Raw genomic sequence first — 24370 nt, forward strand, 5'->3', positions numbered from 1 at the left:
CCCTCTGCTGTTCAGTGTCTGATAGCGTATCAAGTTTTTTTGGTCTGCGTCACTGGCCCACCAACCTCGGCGAATGCTCTGATGATGCAGAGATTACAGCAGAGATAGGGAGAGACAGACAGACACGGACGGATGGAGAGAAGAAAAGAAGGTCGTGTCATTTGAGAACCCGATGAATCTGTGTGTGCAGTTGTGCCTTAAATTGATGGTGTCAAATGTGGGTCCTTCACATTTTTTGTTTAATTCTGTCTTCAGAGGTGGACTATTGTCCTCCCTCTTTATGTGTGCCTGTTGCAGTCGTGTACTGAAACCCTACCGCCACCATCACACTCCCCCCTTGCCCCTATTATGTCCCACTACACCCTCCCCACTCTTGGACTACCCTCACTCCCCCTTCCCCATGAGTGCTCTCAGAGCCATTATCATAATGCCATGCATCAATAATGCAAGTCAATACATTAATAACACTAGGCTGTAGCATGGAGAGAAGAGCTGGGGGAGTGGGGGTTGGTTATGGTGCTGGAGGGAGGGGGAGTACTGACGGCCTCTTCGTGGTTCGGCGTATCATAACTTTTACTACTTGTTTAAAACTGAATCCTTCGCTTTGTTTTCAACACCCATAAAAGGAGTCCTGACTTTATTCTCTACGGCTCCGAATGTGTGTTAGTCTGTGTGAGTGTGTGGGAATTTTCCTGGACATGTTTGTACGTGAGTGTGTGTGAACCATTTACTGAGAAGTTTGCCTTGTTTCTATTCCACTTCCACGTACAGCTGTACTTGTTCTGTTTCATCTCCACTTATCTGCTCATTCAGCCAAACTCCTCAAGGGCTTTGGCTAGCTATCTTTTTTAGCACTTCTGCCAGGATCCTGTTAACTATCTGCACTAAATGAAGCCTAGGAAGTCTGTGTCCTATAAACAGATTGGTGTGCAATCTGATTCTATTAAAAGTAGGCGATATGCCTGAACCAGCACATGGAAGGACACATGGTGGGTGGAAGGAAATGCGATGCTTTTGTTTTGAGACTCTCAGAGAAAGCAAAACTGTAACATATTATGGTTCCTCATGTAAGAGTTGAGCGGCACACAGGACATCATACCAATTCAATTAAATTCAATTTAAATTTAAATTCAATTTTACTTATTTGGAACCAAATCACAACAACTGTTGCCTTAAAGTCTTTATTATTATTATTATTGTAGAGATCCTAAAATAATACAGAGAAAATCCCAACAAGCGGTGACAGTGGGAAGGAAAAACTCCCTTTTAACAGGAAGAAATCCCCGGCAGAATCAGGATCAGGCAGTGGGAGCCATCTGCCATGATCAGGTGGTGGGGAGGAGAAGGAGACAGATCAAAAGAGGCTCTAGGAAGAGAGCCATAGATTAATAATAACTAATGACTGGATTCAGAGTGGTGTATACCACCAGTCATGAGTAAAAAATGTGTATTTCTAACTGGATGAAAAGTGGTTCCTGTAGGTTGCTGAGGAAAGCAGTCACACAAAGGGTGTTTCACCAAACACCTCCTTGTGATTGCTTTGGACTTCCACTCCTTGCAGGATTGTGGCGTTGCATTTACAAACACCTGAATGCTCCAAAGCAGAAACTGCCAGAATGTCTGCTTTTTTAGAGGTGATCACAATTGCTGATCATGAGTTAATCAAGGGTCTTTGATTATCAGCATCTGACTGCTACTTCCCCTCTTAATCCGTATGGAAGCAGTTAGCGTGTTATTACTTTTCCCCATGGTGCGTTTGCATTTCGGCTAAGTTTTTATCAAACAAAAGTAAACATGTGGTGTAATATGTCACCTTTTGTCATTCACCTAACATTATACTTACCTTATTTTAAGACACATGTTTTTATTATGTCCCAATATGTAAACCCTTAGAGTTCAACGAGGGCATGCTTTCTTTTGATTATAACTGTAATTCTTTTGTAGTAAGCCTGAATAAAAAACCATTAATTATTAACACTAAACTGGAAACAGCTTCCAGCGTGTGGTTCACATGTTCTGATAAGTAAAATGCCACATATCTCCTTCTTAGTGTCAAGGTTGTTCCTACACCATGACTCAAAAGCACATGAACAAAACCAAAACTGAAACATGGGACCATCCAACGAGCATGTGAATGCACAAAAACTTCCCCCAGTCTAATAATACAGCACGGCCTGCGCTGTGATCTGACTTGGATGCCATCATGGGGAAACATCACAGCGATGATAAATGACATATTTTTACAATAAGAAACTTGTCTAAAATGTGTCCGGCCCTTGGGAAAGGTCACTAACGCTCATTCATGTTAATCTCACGAAGTAATTAATCAAACAAACTAACAACAGACAGTCTTTTTATTTTGTTTTGTAGCCTTTGCAACTAAATTTGTGGTTCTGAAGCAGGTGAAAGAAAAAGAAAGAAGCCACCAGCCAAGCTTTTATGCATATTACAAGACAATGTTCAGGCTGACTTGTTAAAGCATCGATTTGATAAGCGCGCTGTAAATGGGCTGAATAAAGAAACTTCAGCTTCATATCTATGCGTGTGTTTTACAACATCATTATAACGTTATCTCATGAACAGATATCTGCTTGGCATTTCTCTGTTTATGAGCTCGAGCAGATCTTGTCACCATCTGTTTGTTCACGCCTGAGCTGAACCAGCGCTATAAGACTGATAATTATTATCCTTTGGGACATTTCAAATAACTATAATTTTAAGCAGACAACAGAAGCTTTTTTTAAAAGAAAAAATAGAAATAGAACAGAAGACAGTTTATGACAAGAAGTCTAGAACTAAACGCTTTTATGCACAAAAGCAACATATCATTAAGTTGTCGACTAACTCTAAACACTGAAAAACACATACATCTTTCAAAGAAGACCCGCAATCCTAAATAAATAAATAATCTACATCCACGTTCTCACGACTTCTCTCATGACCTGAAGTCTGAATCATTTTGTGAGTGTGGGTTTCCTTGGCTCATGGGTTACCATCCTCCGCTGGCTCAGGGAGGTTTGCAGCTACTTCCTGGCCTGGTTGCAGGATGGTTAGGGAATTCATGCAAGAAAAACTGGCTGTAGACCAAATGTGTCCTCTGTAGCTCCGAGATGACCTCAGATTCTAAATTTCCCAAAACATTTCATGCTGTTAAATTTTCCCTGTGCCAAAATGTGGAGCTGTACCACACTGAGAAGACTTTAAATACCTTTTTGAGCTCTGCAGTCACCATTCATGCTTACCAAATCTACTGTGACATAACAGCTTGTCTAATGCACTACACATCTTCCAACAGAGTTTTTTTTTCTCTGACAGAATTTGGAGCTGTTCCCGCTCTTGAATCCTCTCAACATCACTGTCCTCAGAAAGCCTTTCAGCCCAACAAAGCCTCTCTCCCTACATGGTAAAGGCCGTGAGGAGGGCAGAATACTGGAGAACAATTATGTCTGGCATCCAATTTACTTCCAAACATCCAAAAAAGTTTAATGCTTTAAATTAAATGTAAAAACATTAAGAAGTCTGTTACTGTCTGGCATACAACACCGTGGTTTCATAAGAGTGATAATCTAATTTCATCCACACTAATGTTGAGAGCTGTTTTGCTGGGTAATCTAGCTGGGAGCTGTTTTTAGGTGCACTTACATGATTCAAGGGATGCTATTGTTAAATCAAAGGCTAGCTGGACAGCCCTGAAATTCAAGAACTCAGAGCATGAATCGTAATGACTTTGAAGTCCTGTGACTTCAATAAAAAACATCATGCTTCGGAAACACTGTGTCTTAATAGCTCTGATGATGGCCTGATTATGTGGCGGGTCCATTTTTTCTCATAAAAAAATGGACAAATAAACAAATCAAGAGTGTGATGTGGAAATGTTAGCCTGATTTAAACCTGGATTTTTTTGTATTGACCAGCAGGGGGGCTTACTAGGCTGTAAAAACAAGACAAATCATAGCAGTAATCAACCCAACTCCTTACTTCTTACGACATCTGTAAACACTTTGCTAATGAGTTTATGGTCTCAATCCTTAGTTTAAAGTCAATGGGAATGTAGCATGATGTTCATTTAGTAACTTATGGTCCCATTTAGTTTAAAATAGACAAAAAAAATCAACCTTCATATGTGCCTACTGGTTTCAAAAAGCTGAGATGTCAACGACACAAATACTCAAGCCAAGGCTTCTTTAACAAAGTCCACAAACCAGTGGGCAGAGTCATAGCTCCGTACATCTTTTGTATACAGTCTATGGGTAAACATAGCAGTAGAGACTGTCATGTATATGTCCTGTAGAATCATATTTATTATGTTTAAGGATGAACTGATTTAAACATAAATGTAATGTAAAAAACAACAATGCTGGAGAGCTTTTGCTATCATAAAACACAAAAAAATATAATTAAATTTACATTTTAAAACAGGAAAAAATAAATAAGCTTTAAAAACGGGCTAAAACTAAAATATGACACATGCTATACTACTATGAAACAACAAAGATTAACTCACTATAGCTGCTGATATCCTAATAACAAAATCTAGCTTTGCAAAAACTACAGAAGGCTGTTGTTGAGCCCAAAATTATTCACTGTCTTACAGTTTGGCGGAAGGATTTTGGATTTTAAATCAAACTTTGAAGGAAATTTGCATTTGATTTACAATCCTCCATAAACTGCTGTTGGAAGCATGTGTTTTCTCCAGGGACACACTCACAGCGGAAAGCTCGAACAAGTAGGAAGAAGACAGAGGGTGAATTTCAGGGCATCAGTTTATCATCTTCTTCTATCAGATGAAACACTGATGATCAGAACCAGAGACTACACGGCGTGCTCGTGGAGCTCTGCTCTGAGGCATGTAACCAGCACAGCTAGCTCATTCATTAATGTTTGAGTGCATGCGTCCGGGTTTTTTTTCTGTGTATTTGCATCAGAAACCCCTGAATCTACGAGTGTCCGTGTTCTCGTGACATTTAGACAGCTGTTTGTGTGATACTCACTATCGAGGCACGGCTCACAGACGGTCTGTTGGGCCCCACAGGGTTGGACGACACCCTCGCCGGGCTGACACTGCTTGCAGCATTCGCCACTGTGTGTATACTGGTTTGATGGACATGCTCCCTTATTGGCCAGGGTCCCAACCTGCAGAATGACAGCAACTCCATTAACAGCAGCAAATTGAAGATTGTCAGTAAAACACACACAAAAATAATTTTACAGATAAAGTTTAATGTTTTGTCTCAAGCGAAGCAATGTTTCATATTGTGCAACAAGCACACTTCATATAAACTCAGTCCCACACCGCTGGCTGAAAAGGCCATCATGCTGGAAAGAAGCCCCAGTATTTCACAAGAAAGAGCATTAGAAAGAAAGGAAAAATAAACAACGCTCTAGAAAACGGAAATCTTTCTTACTGTCTGGCATCTGCTTAGGTTTATTTTGGAAGGACTAAACTAGTTTAGTCACGGGGCCAGTGAGGACCCCGAAGGAAAGTGGGAAGAAAAATCAGAACAGTTGTGAGATGATTAATGGCAAAGCTTCACAAAACCGTCCACTTTCCACAGTCCCTTTTTCTGTTTTCTCTGCTTTTGTGCAATACTACGTTTTCTTTTCCTTGTCTGGCTTCAAATAAAAATAAATTGTAGAAACAAATAATTCTCTGGTTAAACTGCTTACATTTTTTGACACACGGGATCTGTAACTCGAGGTCACAATGAGGTCCTGCTTTGTTTTTTTTTTAAACGGTCACATGGAAGTTTAAGAAGCGAAGGCATTTATAAAGTGCGAGCACACAAAATAACTCATCCTCACAAAGATAAAGCTGGTCTTATCTACATTCTGCAAACAATAACCTGTTGAGTGAGTTATCAAAGCTGCTGACAGGTGAAGACATCTGTGTGTGTCTCTGCTCAGGCATAAATAAATGCATGACACTCAGGCTTGAGCAGGGACGTGTCTCTACATCTTACTACAACTCTTAAGACCTATGAGTGTGCATGGCCTTTGACATTATATCTAATAGCTAAATCTTTGCTTTCTTCTGCACACCTTAATCTCTAAAGCAAACAAGACAAAGTTACATACTAACAAAGCTTTATGTTTTCCTTTTCCGCATATACATGATGATTTTTAAGCTGATATATATGAAATCAGGACCATCTGCTGTAAGCCAGTGTATGTCTAATGAGTTATCCCATTATTCATAGATGAAGGGTGTAAAGAAAATTGTGTCTCAGCCTTGTTAGACCACATTAAAACAATTTTTAAGGCACTTTTTTGTTTTTATTACTAAATGTAAGTCAGATACAGCAAATATACTTAGAGAGGACGGATGTGGGTATGTTGATGGGGGCATTTTGCGAAGGAGGTACAATCGCCTGACAGGCGTCAGGGTTCAGGTGTGTGTGGAATGTTACTGACGAGAGAAAGGAGCTCCAAGAAACATCAAATGTGCCCTCGAGCACCTCCACTGACTCAGCTGGCAGATAATGTCCATGAGTGTGTGGATGGGTGTGAGCATGTACGCGTTCCTTTGGACCTACACAAACACATACTCGCTGTTGCTCTCAACGGTGTCACAGTTCATCGAACTTCAAGTCTTTGGTATTTAATTTTTCATCCTCTAAATGTTCAAGAATGTTTTCAGCCTCATGCAGGAACTTTTTATTTGAAATGTTCCATTAAAAAAATGCCTGGTTAGTTTGATTCATCTATTATTTTCATGAAAGTGCACAAACTCTGGGAAACAAAGACAGTTTATGTTCATCGAGTGAAGCTCCTAATTCTCCTCTGACTGTTGTAACACCAAATTCTCTCTGTGTGACCTGCAACACTTTCTCCATGCGGTGATTTAAGCCTCCAAAATGTTTCACTTTGTAGCTTCCTCACAACTTCAAAGCCCTTGCTCTCTTCCTCACCGCAGCTCACGCTCTACCTCACGCTCTACCTCACGCTCACCTTTCCCATCTGCACACGCTCATCACTCTACAGTAGCTGCTTCCCCTGAGCTGCCCGCTTCGTGTACTCCACACACACCCAACCAAACATTCACATTCGTGCAAACACATTTACAAACCTTACATGTGAACAAACCTGTTCCAAAAGTCAAACTGACACCTTTGAAATGACTCCAAGTTCCAGCATTTTGACAACTGCGTCTTTTTTTGTTGTTGTAGTTTTATTTTACCCTATTCTAGCTCCAGGTGAGGGTGTGCAGCACCAAGACGCCTCAAAGATGAATAACCGAGGTTAAAGTGCATCAGTAATGTCTGCTGGGCTGTGCAAACAGAAGAATTAGAGGGCAATGCGATGTTCAGCATACGGCTTGAGCAATAGAAAAAAGAAAAAGGATGCAGAGCACTGAGCAAGTTGCAGCTCGACTTGCACGTTTCCTGCTTTTTAGATGGAAATTTGTGGGCTGCATGCTTCAACTTTTGTCAGCCAATTTCCCTGAAGCAAAATCAAGAAGTAAGAAGAACACACGCGCGCACGCACACAAATGAATGCACAGAAGCATCTGGACACACCACTTTCAATGCTCCAACCAATCTTACTAATGCAACAGTCAATTTTAAGTTGGAGGCACTTAACCTCTGGACCTCTGCTGTCAGCGCTTGTTAAGCCATTAGAGTTCCACTAAACCAGCCTTCCAATAAACTGGGCTTAATTTTAATCCAGACGTGGACCCTAAACTGCTGTTGGCCCACTGGGTGCCAGTTACACGACAACCCCGTGCCTTCGCAAACAAAGCTGAATCATCACTTCATGGAGCGAGAGGCAAAGGGAGAGAAACAGACAAGAAGCGAGCCAAGTGAGCATGTAAGGGGGAAAGGAGGAGAGGAAAAGTGAGGGGGCTGGGAGTGGGTAGGAGGGTGGTTCAGACTCTATCAATATTACATGTGCTGAGCCAGCAGAGGATGTATACCCATCAGTGGGAGCAGCTGTCACGTATCAGTGATGCAGCCGGCTCCAAAAACCAAGACATTGACGAGCTCACAGCACAGGCTGACCGTGTCCATGTAACAGACAGTTTGGCATAGTTTTCATGAATCCTCATAAGGTGGTGGATTTTCCTTCCCTCTCCCACATGGTCATGTTTCCCCCCTGTCTCCCTCCCTCTATGTTTACTTCCATCTCCTGCATCTGCTTGTTTTTGCCTCTGTGTAGCTTCATCTTCCAGGCCTTCGCAGTGGTGAGAATCTGTGCATCGCCTAGAAATCGCCCTGCAGATCATGCTTAATGTTTAACTTCCTGTATGCCCATTATCACAAGTTTGCCTCACAAACTCAGTAAATCGAGGAATTCACCAAAGTTAAACCAAACCCGGGCTTTACTGGTGATCTCCTCCACAGAGCCCACTGTTACATTGTTATTGTCCTCCTGTCTGTGGAGCCACATGTAACTGAGAAGGGTGGAACTACAGATCCACAACTGAGGCTATAGAGTATCAACCTGAATGGCTCCTGCATACATCCATTCTTGCTTCACAATGTCAAGCCAGGGCTGCGGGTGGGACAGGTGCAGAGACACGAAGGTGGGCACCACAAATACCAGTATCATCTAACACAACTGGGACTTTAAATCACAGAGAGAAAAGTAAAGATTTTCAGGAAAGTTTTCTCTCAAAAGGTGAAGGGCGTGACAGGCTGGACGGGAAGAAAAAATATTAATAAAAAGAAAATAAAACACGTGAAAGAGACAAAACTTCCCCCACACACTCGCACCAGCTTTTAACCACCTTCTAATGGGACCATGTTGATGCGCAACTGGCATGCTTTTTGCGCACGATGTGACAGGGAAAAATGTAACCAGGTGAAGTTGACGGCAAATATTTAACACCCACGATGATTATGTCAGAGAGTACTCACCGCTCCAAGCAACACTGCTACGAACACGCAATACATTCTGTGTCTTGTTTGCATCTTTCCAGGGAGGTCAGCCGTCGGATGCAGGGCAGAGTGATGCAGTCTTTAGTCTGCACTGAACTCGGTTGTCATTATTGTGTGTCTTTGCAAATCTTTTGGATTTTGCTGTTAGAGTAGGAGGAAATAAATAAGAAACTGTCCGAGTAAGTGAGCTGTGTCAGGTGTGAAACCCGCAGCGGGAAGTCACTAAGTCCGTGAGCCCTAGTTGCAGATGCGATCCACTCGCTGAGATTGACCCATCGGACTCACGCCTGCGTGCGCTTCTTTCCTCCTACAGCGTTTCATCTGGCAGAAGCGCTCAGCGGCTTCAGGGAAGGGCCCGTCTCCCTCTCCACGCCCACAATGCGCGCGCACTCACACACACACACACACACACACACACACACACGAAATAGCTCTTTCTTTCTCTTTTTTAAATGGTTAAATTACGTGGTAGTTGCTGTTGAGTCGAACAAACCAAGTGTTTAAAAAAACCAGACTGCCTCCCGTCTAAATGAGCCTCCTTTGAAAAACTTCTGAAAGGAAGACATCCGTCAGACTGAAAACAGAAGTCCCTTCAGTCACACGGATGTACACCTACGGATGTCTGCAGCAACATCCACGCTGATGATGCACAACCAAAAACAACCAACCAACAAACATACAAATAAAAAGTTAACTTTAATGAGAGTCGTCTGTCCCAGAGGTGTCGAACGGGCGGGGGGGCAAATGAGCCCAGCAAAAAGTCCAATCCGGCCCAGTGCACAGCCTTGGATCAAGAGAAGGTGGGCATAAGTTTTTGGACTTTTTAACTCGTGTTTTACAGCTGCCGATATATATATATATATATATATATAAAAACACCCAGCACGCCCCTGCGGGCGGTTTATCCTTCAAGCTCGGGTCCTCTACCAGAGGCCTGGGAGCTTGAGGGTCCTGCGCAGTATCTTAGCTGTTCCCAGGACTGCGCTCTTCTGGACAGAGATCTCCGATGTTATTCCCGGGATCTGCTGGAGCCACTCGCCTAGCTTGGGAGTCACCGCACCTAGTGCTCCGATTACCACGGGGACCACCGTTGCCTTCACCCTCCACATCCTCTCGAGCTCTTCTCTGAGCCCTTGGTATTTCTCCAGCTTCTCGTGTTCCTTCTTCCTGATATTGCTGTCATTCGGAACCGCTACATCGATCACTACCGTCGTCTTCTTCTGTTTGTCTACCACCACTATGTCCGGTTGGTTAGCCACCACCATTTTGTCCGTCTGTATCTGGAAGTCCCACAGGATCTTAGCTCGGTCATTCTCCACCACCCTTGGGGGCATCTCCCATTTTGACCTCGGGACTTCCAGGTTATACTCGGCACAGATGTTCCTGTACACTATGCCGGCCACTTGGTTATGGCGTTCCATGTATGCCTTGCCTGCTAGCATCTTGCACCCTGCTGTTATGTGCTGGATTGTCTCTGGGGCATCTTTACACAGCCTGCACCTGGGGTCTTGCCTGGTGTGATAGACCCCAGCCTCTATGGATCTTGTACTCAGAGCTTGTTCTTGTGCTGCCATGATTAGTGCCTCTGTGCTGTCTTTCAGTCCAGCTTTGTCCAGCCACTGGTAGGATTTCTGGATATCAGCCACCTCCTCTATCTGCCGGTGGTACATACCGTGCAGGGGCCTGTATATATATATATATATATATATATATATATATATATATATATATATATATATATATATATATATATATATATATTACAACAGAGTAATACATCAGCAATTAACAGAAACCTTTTTTCACTACTGTAGAAATTTCTGTTGTTTTTTTGTTTTGTTTTGTTTATTTATTTTTTATTTTTGTTTACAGTCCGTGCACGGTGTATTTTTTAAATGAGGCATTGTCTGTAAACTAACAAGAACTTTCTGTTTTCTAATTACAGGACAGTCTAGGCAATGAGCTACCAGAACCGTTTCTGCAATGTAACACATTTGTTTCTTACAATTTATGCCAAAAGAGTCACAATGGCACATTACGGGTCCAGCCCAATTATGATCAACGTGGGCTGAATGTGGCGCACGATGCACAGTGAGTCTGACTCTATCACATCACATGAAAATCACTTCTTTTTTTTATGTGACCTATTTAAAACTCATATTAAATTATTTATCATCTGGAGAAAAGTGGAATGAGAGGATTGCTCTTCTCAGAAACACTGCTGCCTTTATGCGTAAGAGGTGATGTACTGCTGGAGACACCTGAGGCAAAAAAAAAAAAAAAAATGATGGATTCAAATCGTGACAATACTTGTTTAAAGCGCTGTAGCAGCAGAACAGGCTTCAGTAATGGCAGAGATGTTTATGAGTTCTGTAAGTAGATGTTTGTGCAATATCCTCACTTACTTCAAATCCCCGAAGCAAAATAAATTGTATTGTAGCTTTCTTTTTTAATCGGGTTCACTTGACTCAACATTTGACAAGTTAAAAGGCATTGAAGTATACTTGTGACTCATCCAGTATGGTTCCCAGAATTGTAATAAAGCTCATTAGGGAGCATAATTGAGATTATTCATTTAAGAGTAAGTAGTTTAGCTCTCACACTCCTTTTGGCGAAACTCTTTTTTAAAATTTTGTAATGCAAACAGCTCATTAATAAATAATAAAAGTTGAAGTACTGGTCTCACTAATCTCCCAGTGTAGGTATTGATCACGGTAAAGGCCATATTCATCAACATGAACTCTTTGACTTCACAGTTGGAAAATATTATGTAATGATGTTGCAATGTGTGCAGATCTGTTCTTGTACTGACTTTAATATCCATGTTAAAAGTTATTATGAAAATATAAAAGTCTAATCCGCCAATCACATGGCAGCAGCCCAAAGCATCTAAGCACGAAGACATGGTCAGACACGACCTGCTAAAGTTAAAGCTGAGCACCAGAATGAGGAAGAAAGGGGATTTAAGTGACTTTGGTTGTTGGTGCCAGTCAGAGCGGCCTGAATATTTCTGTTGATTTACTGAGATTTTCCCACAAAACGATCTCTAAGTTTTACAGAGGGTGGTCTGAAAAAGAAAAAATATCTAGCAAGCAACGGTTCTCCAGGTGAAAATGCCTTTTTGATGCCAGAAGTCAGAGAATAACGGCCAGACTGCATTGAGGTCATAAAACGGCAAAAACAACTCAAACAACTACTCGTTACAACCAAGGTATGCAGACAAGCATCTCTGAATGCACAATACATTGAAGTAGATAGACTACAACAGCAGAAGACCACACTGGGTGTCTCTCCTATCAGCTGCGTCAGCATTCAGTCGGTAGGCATGGATCCATCCTGTCCCGAACAGTTCAGGCTGCTCGTGGTGATTTAAGTGTCTGGGGATTTTTTCTTGGCACTCTTTGGACCCCTTTAGCACCAGCTGAGTGTTGTTTGATCAGCACAGCCGACCTAAATATTGTTGCTGATCATGTCCATCACTTAATGACCACAGTGTATGGATCATCTAATGGCTCCTTCCAGCAGGTCACCAGATCTCAGTCCAATAGAGCACCTCTGGGATGTACCGGAATGAGAGTCACAGCTGACAAATCTGCAGCAACTGATGCTGACATGTTAGTATGGACAAAAATCTCGGAGGAATATTTCCAGCACCTTGTTGAATCTATGCCATGATGAACATAAAAGGCAAACCAGAAAGTACGCCTGAGAAACTTAAACTCCTAGTTTTGAATATGTTTAAGAAATGGGAGTGATGGTTTCATCTTACATATCAATTGAAAGTGACTGTGATTTATATAGAACAGGAGGGCAGTGGGGACATGAGGGGCTGGGGGGGTGGGGGAGGAAGCTGGTTTGCTCTGAGAGATAAATAATGCATGAATCAAAGACAGGGAGAAAAGAGGGTGAGAGAAACAGTGAAACACACAAAGAGAAAGAAAGAAAATCCATGATGAAGGCCAAAGTAGCTAGATCAAATTTACAGCATGCTCTCTGTAGTTTGTGAATACAATCAGAACTTGTTCCACCCAAAAAAATCAAACACAGAAATAGTTTCTTTGTGCTAACATGAAGACCACTTATATCAGCTGCACTCAGAGGAAGAATGCCTCAACCACCCACTTTAATAGGAGATTAAACCTTCTGTTGGCTATTTAAAGGGGGCTTAACCCACCGGTACCACATTTAATAAGGGGATTTATGAGTGATATAAATTATTAAACAGAAAAGGAACAAAAATATTGAAAGACATGTTAAAAAAAGATGTTGTAAAATGCTTGATGATTTCAAAGACAGTCAACGTGGAAAAAAGATGAAAAAATAGAAGCTGTGCTGAGTTCATTTATGATCATTTTAATTGTGTTGCTGTTACATTTTTGATTATTCTTTATATCGCCTGTTTTGTTCCGAAAGGTTCACTTGCATTGTGGGTCCGTGTTTGTTTTCTATGCAGTTTTTCATTGATTTCTTTACTTCTCAGCTTAGTTTTACACGTGTTCGGTTAGTTCACAGTTCCCTCCTTACCTCCTCCTTTCTTTGCTTTAGTTTCTTTCTTTTTTTTCATCTCATTTTTTGGGTGTTCTGGTTCTTTTTCTGGTTTTGGACCACCAGCTGCCAGTTCTTGTACATTTGGGCCTCGTTTTGCATCCAACGAGTAATCATCCATGTTTTTTTAATACTTCTTGCCCAGTACACGTCTTTTTCATTTTTGCAGAAATGTACATCATAATGAGTTAGAGAGAACTGTAACCAGTCAAGTTAAAATTTGGTTGTCTGTGTTATTTTTGGTGTAAAAAAAATAGAGGATTATGAAATGTGCTTGTGTGGAAAAAAAAAAAGAAAAAGAAAAGAAAATGCTTTCAGTTTGTGACATGAACAGAGACAAAGATCTAGATTCAGATACACAACGATGCACAGTTTTTCTGCAGGGCCAGGAACAGAATGCTCTTTTTGGAACCTGAGACGGGACAGCAAATGTCTCCTGGACCACCCGTCCAGGACACCCGTGCGTCTTCCTCCAGCTCCCAAACACACGCTAACTAACTACACATTCGCTGTTTTTCTCCACCAGCACCACCTGAGAAGAGGAGAGCACCTGTCATTCCTACATTAGCAGCAGCACAGAAGTACAAACATCCTGGAGATGAGCTCCACAGTCTGGTTGCAAGCTTTCCTTCTAATGTACTGTAATAGCTGGAGAGGCATCATATGATGAGCCAAGCAAGCCCTCGAATTACTCTGAGAGCACTCACACCAATATGGGAGTGATATCAAGTTGTGTTTTGTGAGGAGACCTTCAGAGCACTGCAGTACTTCCCTGTTACATCATGCTTTTCAGTCTAAATCAACAAAACACCATCATCATGTGAAGCATGAATTGAGCCTGTGCAGATACTCTTAATTTCATTGTGTGCCTTCTGTGGGGATCAAATGATTAAACTTGTGTTAAAGTGGATCTTTTTAGGGAGCCCAGATGGCAACAAACCCAGCTTCTTCCCACGAGACTCCCTCATCTGCACAGTATTGATCTGATCTGGGTACTCTGCTCTGTCTTGATTGTACACCCTCAATCAAGCCCCTGTTCACTAGCTGCCACATCTCATAGAAAAAAAGTCAATAAACATCTCCACACCACACTCCTCGTGTAAAAAATAACCAAAACACGCATGATTTTTTTCTTTTTAACATTTCCAGCCTGCTTACTTCCTTCATTAGACATTCATCTGAAAACTATTATGACTAAATATGTCTTATCACGAGGTTTACCCACATTGCTACAACATCCACAGTGAATGAAGTTCATTCATTGTGAATTTTTGAACCAAAACAAGTATTCAAGCAGGAATTCCACCTTGTCAGTGACACATTAAAGGTATACATACATCTATGTCAAAATTTTGTCCATACGTGTGCTCTGATGGCCACAGTTCAGTCTGGCACAATGTCTGTGCATTTACATTTTTGTAAAACGTGTTTGCTCATCCCCATTAATAAGAGCATTATTCGCTTCCCTGCTGATGCACTGAAGAGAGCAGGCGATGTGGGGACTTTTGGGGGGTTGAATTGGCCTTTGTATTGATCGGGTTTGCACAGAGCTGAGCCTCGGGCTGATGACTGTCAGTGCAGTCCATTATGCATTCAGATATGAATTGAATGATGTTCTCATAGACGCAAAAGTAAACCTGCTCTCTACAGACATCAAAGTTTAAAAAACAAAACAAAACAAAAAACCTGCTTTCAGAGCCTTTTTGGATAAGGATCACAAAGTATTTCACAACAACAGTCAGAAGTAATAAACATAAAATTAAAACATAGTAATATCTACTGGTTAAAAGCAATCCATAAGAATAAGTCTTGAGCTGCCGTACATACTATAAGCAAAGGTATTAGACAACAGGGGCAGTTACAGTGTCACGTTATTCCTGAAAGTGATGCAACAGCACAAGTACGACTTGAATTTAACCTGAAACATAAAAACAGCCTTTTTATGCAGCCGGTAAAGGGTTCTGCAACCACATGCATGTTCTGCATTCCCGTACCAGACCTCACACTATTCACAGCTCTGTATGTCGGCTGTTCCTCCTTTTCTGGCTCGTCACGAGTGGCTTACACAGATGGCAAACACCAAAAATAGAGGTGGTTTTAGGTTAAATCAGATTATGGCTGGATTATAACAACGCTAGTTAAAGTTTAGAGTTAGTATTTCTGCATGATTGAAGAACAGACGTGCTATAAATTATAATCACATACCTTCAGTTCAGATTAGAGACTAACTGCCTTTTTATTTTAACTTTTAAGGGAAGCCATCCTGAACTCGTCTGTGAGCTTGTAAAGCAAAGACTAAAATCAGCAAGCAAGAGCTCTCTGAGCTCTTTGACTGTGTGAATGTTGCTTTGTGAGAGTGTTCCTACTTCAAGAGGTTTTCAGGTTTCTGGTTGCGACTAACATTATTGGTAAATTCAAATTTCAATTGCTAAGATTTAAATGCTTATGAACAGCCATCCAGTACAGTTTAACACTCATAAAAAGATTATTATTAGCTACAAAACAGTGTTTGTTAGAGCAGAGCTGGAAGGCATTACACTAGAGTACAAAATAACGTAACGCTGTAAAAACGAATCACTTGTGTGTATAGAACTTTTATGTTATTAGTAACTGAGTTATGAATTATGAATGCCTTGTGTATTTATGCTCTCCTTATGTCTAGGACCACTACCTGAGCCTGATATGATGGCATCTGGAGCCAGATTAAGCCAGGTTCAGCCCTGGCGTCTCATCGTGGTTGTGTTAGATGGGTTGTCTGAGATGGAATCGGCCTGTCCAAAGTAGCTCACCCACCCATAAGTCCTGTGACCTCCTCCTCCACCACTTCCTTCAATGCAACACAGTTTTTCTAAGCTCCACTTTGGCCCAAATTTCCATCAGCTTAAGAATCTCCAGAGCCTGCAATTATCGCCACAAATGTTCTGAGAGGTTGAGAATGGAATGAGGCAGCAGTCTGCAGTTATGTCCAGTGTGGGCATAACTACACTAACCAATTTTGATTGCTCCACAAAGCAAACTGCAGCCATGAAGCGCGGTGGGCTTGTGGTGTCTGACATAAAGACTGTGACAAACTGATGTGGGTTAATGTGCTGCTCGTACGATTCATAGATTCTTGGGGCCACTCTAGATGTACGGGTCAACTAAATTTGGACTTGTTGAGGTAAAGAGCAGCATCAAAATATGTTGTTTCCAAGGGGGTTCACCTCAAGGTGACAGGTTCAGATACAGGACTGCATACTGATATACAGATTTAACTGTGGAAAGTGTGGCATGAGGACACATTCATTGCTGAGATGAAGAATAAGTTACATGGATTTGTATCTTGCTATGCTTTTATACATGTTTTATTTATCTGTTTATCAGTTTTTAACTTTTTCAGGTGCTTTAGGTGATATTTCCAGAAATACAACTTACTGTTGGTTAACTGTGAATCAGTTGCTGTTAAAAATTTGGATATTATTTAATTGTTTGATATAAATACTAAAATGAGTAAACAGCTTCAAAATGAACCACAGGGTGAAATACAGTGGGATGCAAAAGTTTGGGCAACCTTGTTAATAGTCATTATTTTCCTGTATAAATTGTTGGTTGTTACAATAAAAAAATGTCAGTTAAATATATCATATAGGAGACACATACAGTTATATTTGAGAAGTGAAATGAAGTTTATTGGATTTACAGAAAGTGTGCAATAATTGTTTAAACAAAATCAGGCAGCTGCATAAATTTGGGCACCACAAAAAAAGAAATGAAATCAATATTTAGTAGATCCGCCTTTTGCAGAAATTACAGCCTCTAAATGCTTCCTATAGGTTCCAATGAGAGTCTGGATTGTGGTTGACGGTATTTTGGACCATTCCTCTTTACAAAACATCTCTAGTTCATTCAGGTTTGATGGCTTCCGAGCATGGACAGCTCTCTTTAACTCACACCACAGATTTTCAATAATATTCAGGTCTGGGGACTGAGATGGCCGTTCCAGAACGTTGTACTTGTTCCTCTGCATGAATGCCTTAGTGGATTTTGAGCAGTGTTTCGGGTCGTTGTCTTGTTGAAAGATCCAGCCCCGGTGCAGCTTCAGCTTTGTCACTGATTCCTGGACATTGGTCTCCAGAATCTGCTGATACTGAGTAGAATCCATGTGTCCCTCAACTTTGACAAGATTCCCAGTCCCTGCACTGGCCACACAGCCCCACAGCATGATGGAACCACCACCATATTTTACTGTAGGTAGCAGATGTTTTTCTTGGAATGCTGTGTTCTTTTTCCTCCATGTATAACGCCCCTTGTTATGCTCAAATAGCTCAATTTTAGTTTCATCAGTCCACAGCACCTTATTCCAGAATGAAGCTGGCTTGTCCAAATGTGCTTTAGCAAACCTCAAGCGACTCTGTTTGCGCTGTGGGCAGAGAAAAGGCTTCCTCTGCATCACTCTCACGTACAGCATCTCCTTGTGTAAAGTGTGCCGAATGCTTGAACGATGCACAGTGACTCCATCTGCTGCAAGATGATGTTGTAGGTCTTTGGTGCTGGTCTGTGGGTTGACTCTGACTGTTCTCACCATTCGTTGCTTCTGTCTATCTGAGATTTTTCTTGGTCTGCCACTTCGAGCCTTAACTTGACTGAGCCTGTGGTCTTCAATTTTCTCAATATGATCCTAACTGTGGAAACAGACAGCTTAAATCTCTGAGACAACTTTCTGTGTCCTTCCCCTAAACCATGATGGTGAACAATCTTTGTCTTCAGGTCATTTGAGAGTTGTTTTGAGACCCCCATGTTGCTACTCTTCAGAGAAAATTAAAAGAGGAGGGAAACTTACAACTAACCCCCTTAAATACTCTTTCTTATTATTGGATTCACCTGTGTATGTAGGTCAGGGGTCACTGAGCTTACCAAGCCAATTTGAGTTCCAATAATTAGTTCTAAAGGTTTTGGAATCAATAAAATGACAACAGTGCCCAAATTTATGCAGCTGCCTGATTTTGTTTAAACAATTATTGCACACTTTCTGTAAATCCAATAAACTTCATTTCACTTCTCAAATATCACTGTGTGTGTGTCTCCTATATGATATATTTTACTGACATCTTTTATTGTAACAACCAACGATTTATACAGGAAAATAATGACTATTAAAAAGGTTGCCCAAACTTTGATCCCACTGTAAAAGGGCAAAGAGTTGGATCCAGAATTGTTTTGCTAATCAAATCCTTGAAGTCAAATGAGTTCTTGAAGTGAAATGTTCAAGGAGAAAAACGTGGGATTCAATATAATATTCATATAATATATAACAATTGCAAATAGGGCTCAGGAAGTCTTTGGATTTGATGTTTACAGAACCCTGACTTATTTACATAACATTCATTAATTCATAAAAAAAAGGAGGATCTGATTAATATTTTCAATCACTGTAAGTGTGTGAAGCTTGCTGAAATGCCCTGAACGTTTAAAAAGTGGAATGAAAAGTTTAGCTCCAACATCAGCAAGGAGGTCTTGAATAAGGAGTCCTTTGTCTGCCACGTCTTGGTCTCCTGGCTCCAGCCAGGGAAGCACTCCACTGATGCTTGTCATCTCCTTATCAGAGATGCAGACAGTATACAGAGGTGAGATGAATTCCAACCCACTGGGAGAAACACCCATCAGCCCTTTCAGAGTCATCCTGATCTTGCAATTGGAGAATGTTTGTGACTTTAAGGTCAGAGAAGAGGATGTCTCCTGTGCGATCGCCAGGCAGTCTAGCATGACAGTCACATTCTGGCAGCATCTCTGGAATTTGAGGGGCATAGTGGCCTTGACCTTTTCCCTGCCGATCCAGATAGGAAGGAAGGACAGCATGATGAATGAATAGATAATTGGTCCAGGTGATGGCAATTTGGCATTGCTCACAATAAACATGTCAGCAGCTCCATGAACACCCCTCAAAGAGTCCATCAGAAACTCATCTATTAATGGCGTGGCGTGAGGGTTCTAGGCAGGCTTCCTCACCAGTTTTCTTTGTTTAGTCTAGCCCACTGTCAATAAGCAGATGGACTCCTAAAACCTCCCGAAGACACTGTCAGATGGAAATTTAGTGTAGAATCCTGTTAGGTCATCAGATGACCGATATCTGCGGAAGAGGACAGGAGATGGCAGGGCTTCTTCTTCCAACCTGGCTTCCAGGTCTTGGATGTAGTCCACAGCCTCATCCAGGGCACCTGTAGAGATAAAAAGACTAAAGAAAATAAGGTGATCGTCTTGACATATTTATTACTGCTTATCTACACATCCCATAACAATAATGATATGCAAAACATCTCTAACAACATCACTGCAGATTCCGGTTTCTGTTTTCCACAGCTAGAAAACCACAACAGCCTAACTCTATTACAATACCATGTGCTGATGAACCTGTTGATATATTTACAGTACTTGTCAAGTTGACCTCACTAAAACATATGTATCTAGTGACTGAACTCTGTGACTGAAAAACAAAAGACAAGCACATTGCTACATTTATAATTTCTGTCACCAGGTTATGTAACAGAGATCATACTTTCAATGTATAACTTACACAAAGAACAACAATAATTCATATCAAGCGTAAACCCATCCAATGTCTTTTTAACTGGGTATATACCCATTTCGTAGTTTGTTTTTTTGTTTTTTGTTTTTTTGTCTCGCCTGTCCCATTTGGTTCTTTAGCCATCAGAATTGTTGTCTGAAGACCAACAAGGATACCCAATGGATTTACTTTGCCAAATGGATCATCGTGGCATTGCCGTATTGGTCCATTTGGTCGATCTTTGTTTTTATTATTTATTATATTTTATTTTCAGATGTTACAGACGGGACAGACATGAGTGAGAGATAGGAAAGGGAGAAAGAAAGAGGAAGGAAAGGAAAAACAGAAGGGGAGAGGGACAGTGAGAAAGGGGGGGAGAAAAAAAATAAAAATCTCCTGGATCACCTGTTGAGAGAAGAATAGAAAACAAGCAAAAAAAGGCAAAAAAAAAAAACAAAACAAAGCAACATACTAAACACAACACCATCGCATTAATCTAGCTAAGTGTAAACAGCAGTAAATACTAAATATTCAATGTTGTTGTGCAGCACGCAGGACAGATGTGCTTCGAAGTAGCAGCCAAGAAAGGTGTAATTTGGGTCTACGAGCAGTGAACACCCATGTGCATACCTGTGTGGATCAGCGCGCTTGTATTCCAAAGGTTTCTCCATGTAACGATCTGCTAGGGAGTGTGGGGGGGCCACAGCCCCGTCCTCCAGGGTGTGAAGCAGGTATGGAGGAGATCAAAACTCCAGACATCCAGAGGCCCCCAGAACACAAGAAACCATGGAAGACCAACAGAGGGGCAGCCGCGCCACTGTTCCAGTAAGAGCTGAGGAGAGTCCCAGATGAGGGTTCACTCAGCAGCCGCGGAGCAGAAGCCAGGGGGAGTTGCAGTGACGCGCCCGTGAGCTCCGCCGGCCGCCAGCTGTGCCTGAGTGACCGAGCCCCAGGCCGAGAGGCCGGGGGCACCCCACCCCCGAAGGGGCCCGAGCGAGCCCCAGGCTCCAGGCCCCGATAAGCGGCCGCCAAGGAGTGAGCCGGTGTGTACCTGGACGCCCACCCCCAGACACAAGGAACCACCAACGCACCGACACCTGAGGGAGTCCGCCACCGGCAGGGGAAGTGGTGGTAGGTGGAGATAGGCCTCCAAACCTTGGAGGGCCTGAGGTGTCCCCAGAGAGGTGGCGTCTGATACCCAACCTGACATATAGACACAGACATACAGGCACACACAGACACAAACATCCATTCCCCCCCCTCATGCTCTCATATACACTTACTCCACACTCAACCAACGTGGAGACAGACATAAAGAGACGCTGTACACACAATCACACTCCCCAAGCGTACTCTACAAACCGGGTCTAGGTACCCTTGCCCCTGGAGGGGGGAACTGCACCCAGACCCAGGTGGTGTTACCCTTTTCCCTGCGGTGGGGAGAGGCAGACCACCCCGACTCCGTAGCAGCAGGGAGGCCCCACACTCCAGACCGCAGTCGGACGGCCAACTCCACCTACCCCTCCCGCTCCAGCAGGCCGCAGAGAATGGGGGTGGGAGAAGACTCCAAACCTCCCTCCACCTGCTCATTGTAGTGTTGATGCATGTGTGTTCTAAGGTGCAATTAAAACCCAGGAGGGCATGGAGCTACCTGCCAGAGAGCAGCAGGTAAGCGCATAGTCCCTCCTGATAGCCCTCAATGTCTAAGTGTATTTAAAATTGAGAGGTGGGCAACGACGCCAGGGGTGAGGTATACACCCTGATGGTAATTTGGACTCCGTGATTGTGCCCAACCCCAAGATCCTATATGTATGTGTAATGAGAGTGTGAATAATGTGAATGTCTAAGTTGTGGGATAAAATTGAGGCAGAGGCAGCCAGAAGGAGACAGAGGGGGGGGGGGGGGGGGGTAGCCTCCTCTGCACCCTGGTGACATACCCCTACTCCAAGGCCCTGCATGTGTGGGTGGTTGTGGTGGAGCGGGAAGAGAGAGGCAGCTGGAGATGGGGAGGGAAGGAAGGGAGGGGCAGGTAACCCCTCCCTGGGGCCAGCTCCCCCGCTACTGGGGCCAGCTCCCCCGCTGACCCCAGTAGGCACTCCCACACTCCGCGACCCGCCAGGGAAAGGGGGCCCAGGCCCATCCAGACCGGGGCCCAGTGCAGCAGCGCCTCCCGGCCCCACAGAGCCCGGGACAGTCCACCCAACCCCACCACAGAGAAAACTGCACCCACCCCACCATCCACTCATCTTCCAGACTACATAAGACAGTAAACGCCCAGGCTGAGATCTTCCTCCACCTCTCCTGTATCTCCCCCTCCTGCAGAGAGAGTTCCTGAAGAGAGGAAAGCTCCTGCAAGATGTGACCATCTCCCCCACCAGTTGAAGAGCCCCCCAGGCGGTTCGACGCACCGGCGGCACCCTGCTCCAGGGCCGGGCCCCCATGCACCCACCCGCCCACAACCCCGGCAACACACCAACCAGGATCCAAGCCCCCGAGGCCCGGCCCGGGCCCCAGCCCAGAGACGGAGCGCCCCCAGAACCTCACGCCCATCCCGGACCCACCCAGGGCCAGCCAGGCTACCAGGTCAGTAACCCACGTCCGTCAGCACAGACCCTCCCCTAGCCCCGCTGCACGCAGCCGCGAGGAAACAGTCACCTGAGAGCCAACAGAGCCCCCAACCGGACATGACCGCTACCCCGGGTTGAGCCCCCCAAGGAAGATGCCTCCGGGGAACCCCCCGACTCCCTAAGCCTGTCCCTACCCCCACACCAATCACAACAGTGAAGGTGGGACCAAATTATGACCCCCCACCCCCACTAGGTGATGGAGCTGATAAAAGGAGTCCAGAGCAATTGATCTGATGTGGTGGCAGAGGCTGTATCGAGACTAATGTAATCTAATAGATAATTTCTATATTGGTTAGAATTAAGATTATTTTTATTTTTCCAGTTCATGAGGACTGTTTTCTTGGCTATGCATAGGGCAGTGAAAATCATATGGGCTATATTCTTTTCTGAAGTGACATTATCTAAGCTGCCCAGTAAACACACTAAGGGGGAAGTTGGAATGTTACATTTCAGACACTTTGATAAGTCTTCACATATCTCGCGCCAAAACTTTTGCACTGGTGGACAGAACCAAAGAGCGTGGATGTAATTGTCTGGTGTATTGCCTTGACAGTGTGAGCAGTTGTTGGAAGATGTAAAGCCCATCTTGAACATCCGATGACCTGTATAGTGCACTCTATGTAGTATTTTGTATTGTATTAATTGCAGACTGGGATTTTTAATTAATTTAAAGGTTTTTAAGCAAATCTGAGACCAGAAGTTTTGGTCTAAGCTGACTGATAAATCTGCTTCCCACTTTGCAATAGGAAGGGATATTGATTCATCTAATTTAGAAAGTGTTCTGTATATTTTAGATAATAATTTGGGGGATTTAAGAGTAAGAAAATGTGCCGCACTTAGTGGTGTTTGTAATTCAACTTGACTGAGGTTAAATTTCTTTTTTACTATGGATTGTCATGGTCCTGGGTCGGTGACCCAGCGCTTTTAGTTTGTTATCATTTTCTAGATGATGATTGTTTAAGTTCTGTGTTATTTTCGATCTGCCTCTAAGTCTGCGTCTGTACCTGTCTGTCTATGGTGTCTCCCCATCTGTTTGTGAATCTGTCTGTTTAGTTCAATGTCTTGTCTGGTTCCATGTATCTGAGTTTCCTGTTTTATTGTGAAGGTCTGTGTCGTATGTGAGTGTGATCAGTTTACGTTTCCCCTGTCCCGTCAGCCCAGATTCCTCCCAGCTGTGTTGCCCTCCTGTCTCTCATCCCCTGATTACTGGTGTGTGTATTTAAGCCCTGTGTGTTCTCCTGCCTGTTGCCGGTTCGTCTGTATTACTCAGTGTCAGTCTGTGTATCCACCGTGTCTTCTCCCTGCTGTTCATCGTCATCCTCCTCTGCTCGTTTTCATTCAGGTTTGTGCTCTGTAGTTTAGTTGTTTCCCAGTTTAGTTTAGTTCGAGCCCCGTTTGCTGTTTGTCCACATTCCTTTGTGTTCATTAAATCACCTTCACTCCTCTACGACTGCCTGCGCTTGGATCCTCATTTATTCCACACGGCTCGCCTCGGCAGCCCTGACAGTACGAACCGGCCACTATGGACCCAGCAGCAGTCAACCCGCCCGAGGAGCTCCGGGAGGACATTATTTACTCGGTGGACAGATTAATTAACTTATGGCTCGAGCATGAGGGGAGAGAATTCCGCCAAGGCATAGCTGTTCGGCTACAGCGCTTAGTTTCTGGTCTCCCCTGGTTGCTCAGCTCACTTCACCCGCTCACACAGAATTTCGTTCTGAACGAGCTTCATCTTCTCCCCCCTGCTACCACCCACTCTGCAACTCATGCTTCACTCC

General features: G+C 43.2%; 1 protein-coding gene across 1 annotated transcript in view; it reads right to left on the minus strand.

The window, feature by feature from the left end:
- Window positions 1–9208, minus strand: part of ngfrb (nerve growth factor receptor b) — a 36769-nt gene extending 27561 nt beyond the window's left edge. The window contains exons 1-2 of the mRNA XM_080873497.1: window positions 8859–9208; window positions 4992–5133 (exon numbers count right to left, since the gene is read on the minus strand). Coding sequence (XP_080729623.1) covers window positions 4992–5133; window positions 8859–8912 — 196 coding nt within the window. The 5' untranslated portion in view covers window positions 8913–9208. The remainder of the gene's footprint in view (window positions 1–4991; window positions 5134–8858) is intronic.
- Window positions 9209–24370: the final 15162 nt, after the last annotated feature.

Source organism: Rhamphochromis sp. 'chilingali' (assembly GCF_963969265.1).
Source record: "Rhamphochromis sp. 'chilingali' genome assembly, chromosome: 22".
NCBI lineage: Eukaryota > Metazoa > Chordata > Actinopteri > Cichliformes > Cichlidae > Rhamphochromis > Rhamphochromis sp. 'chilingali'.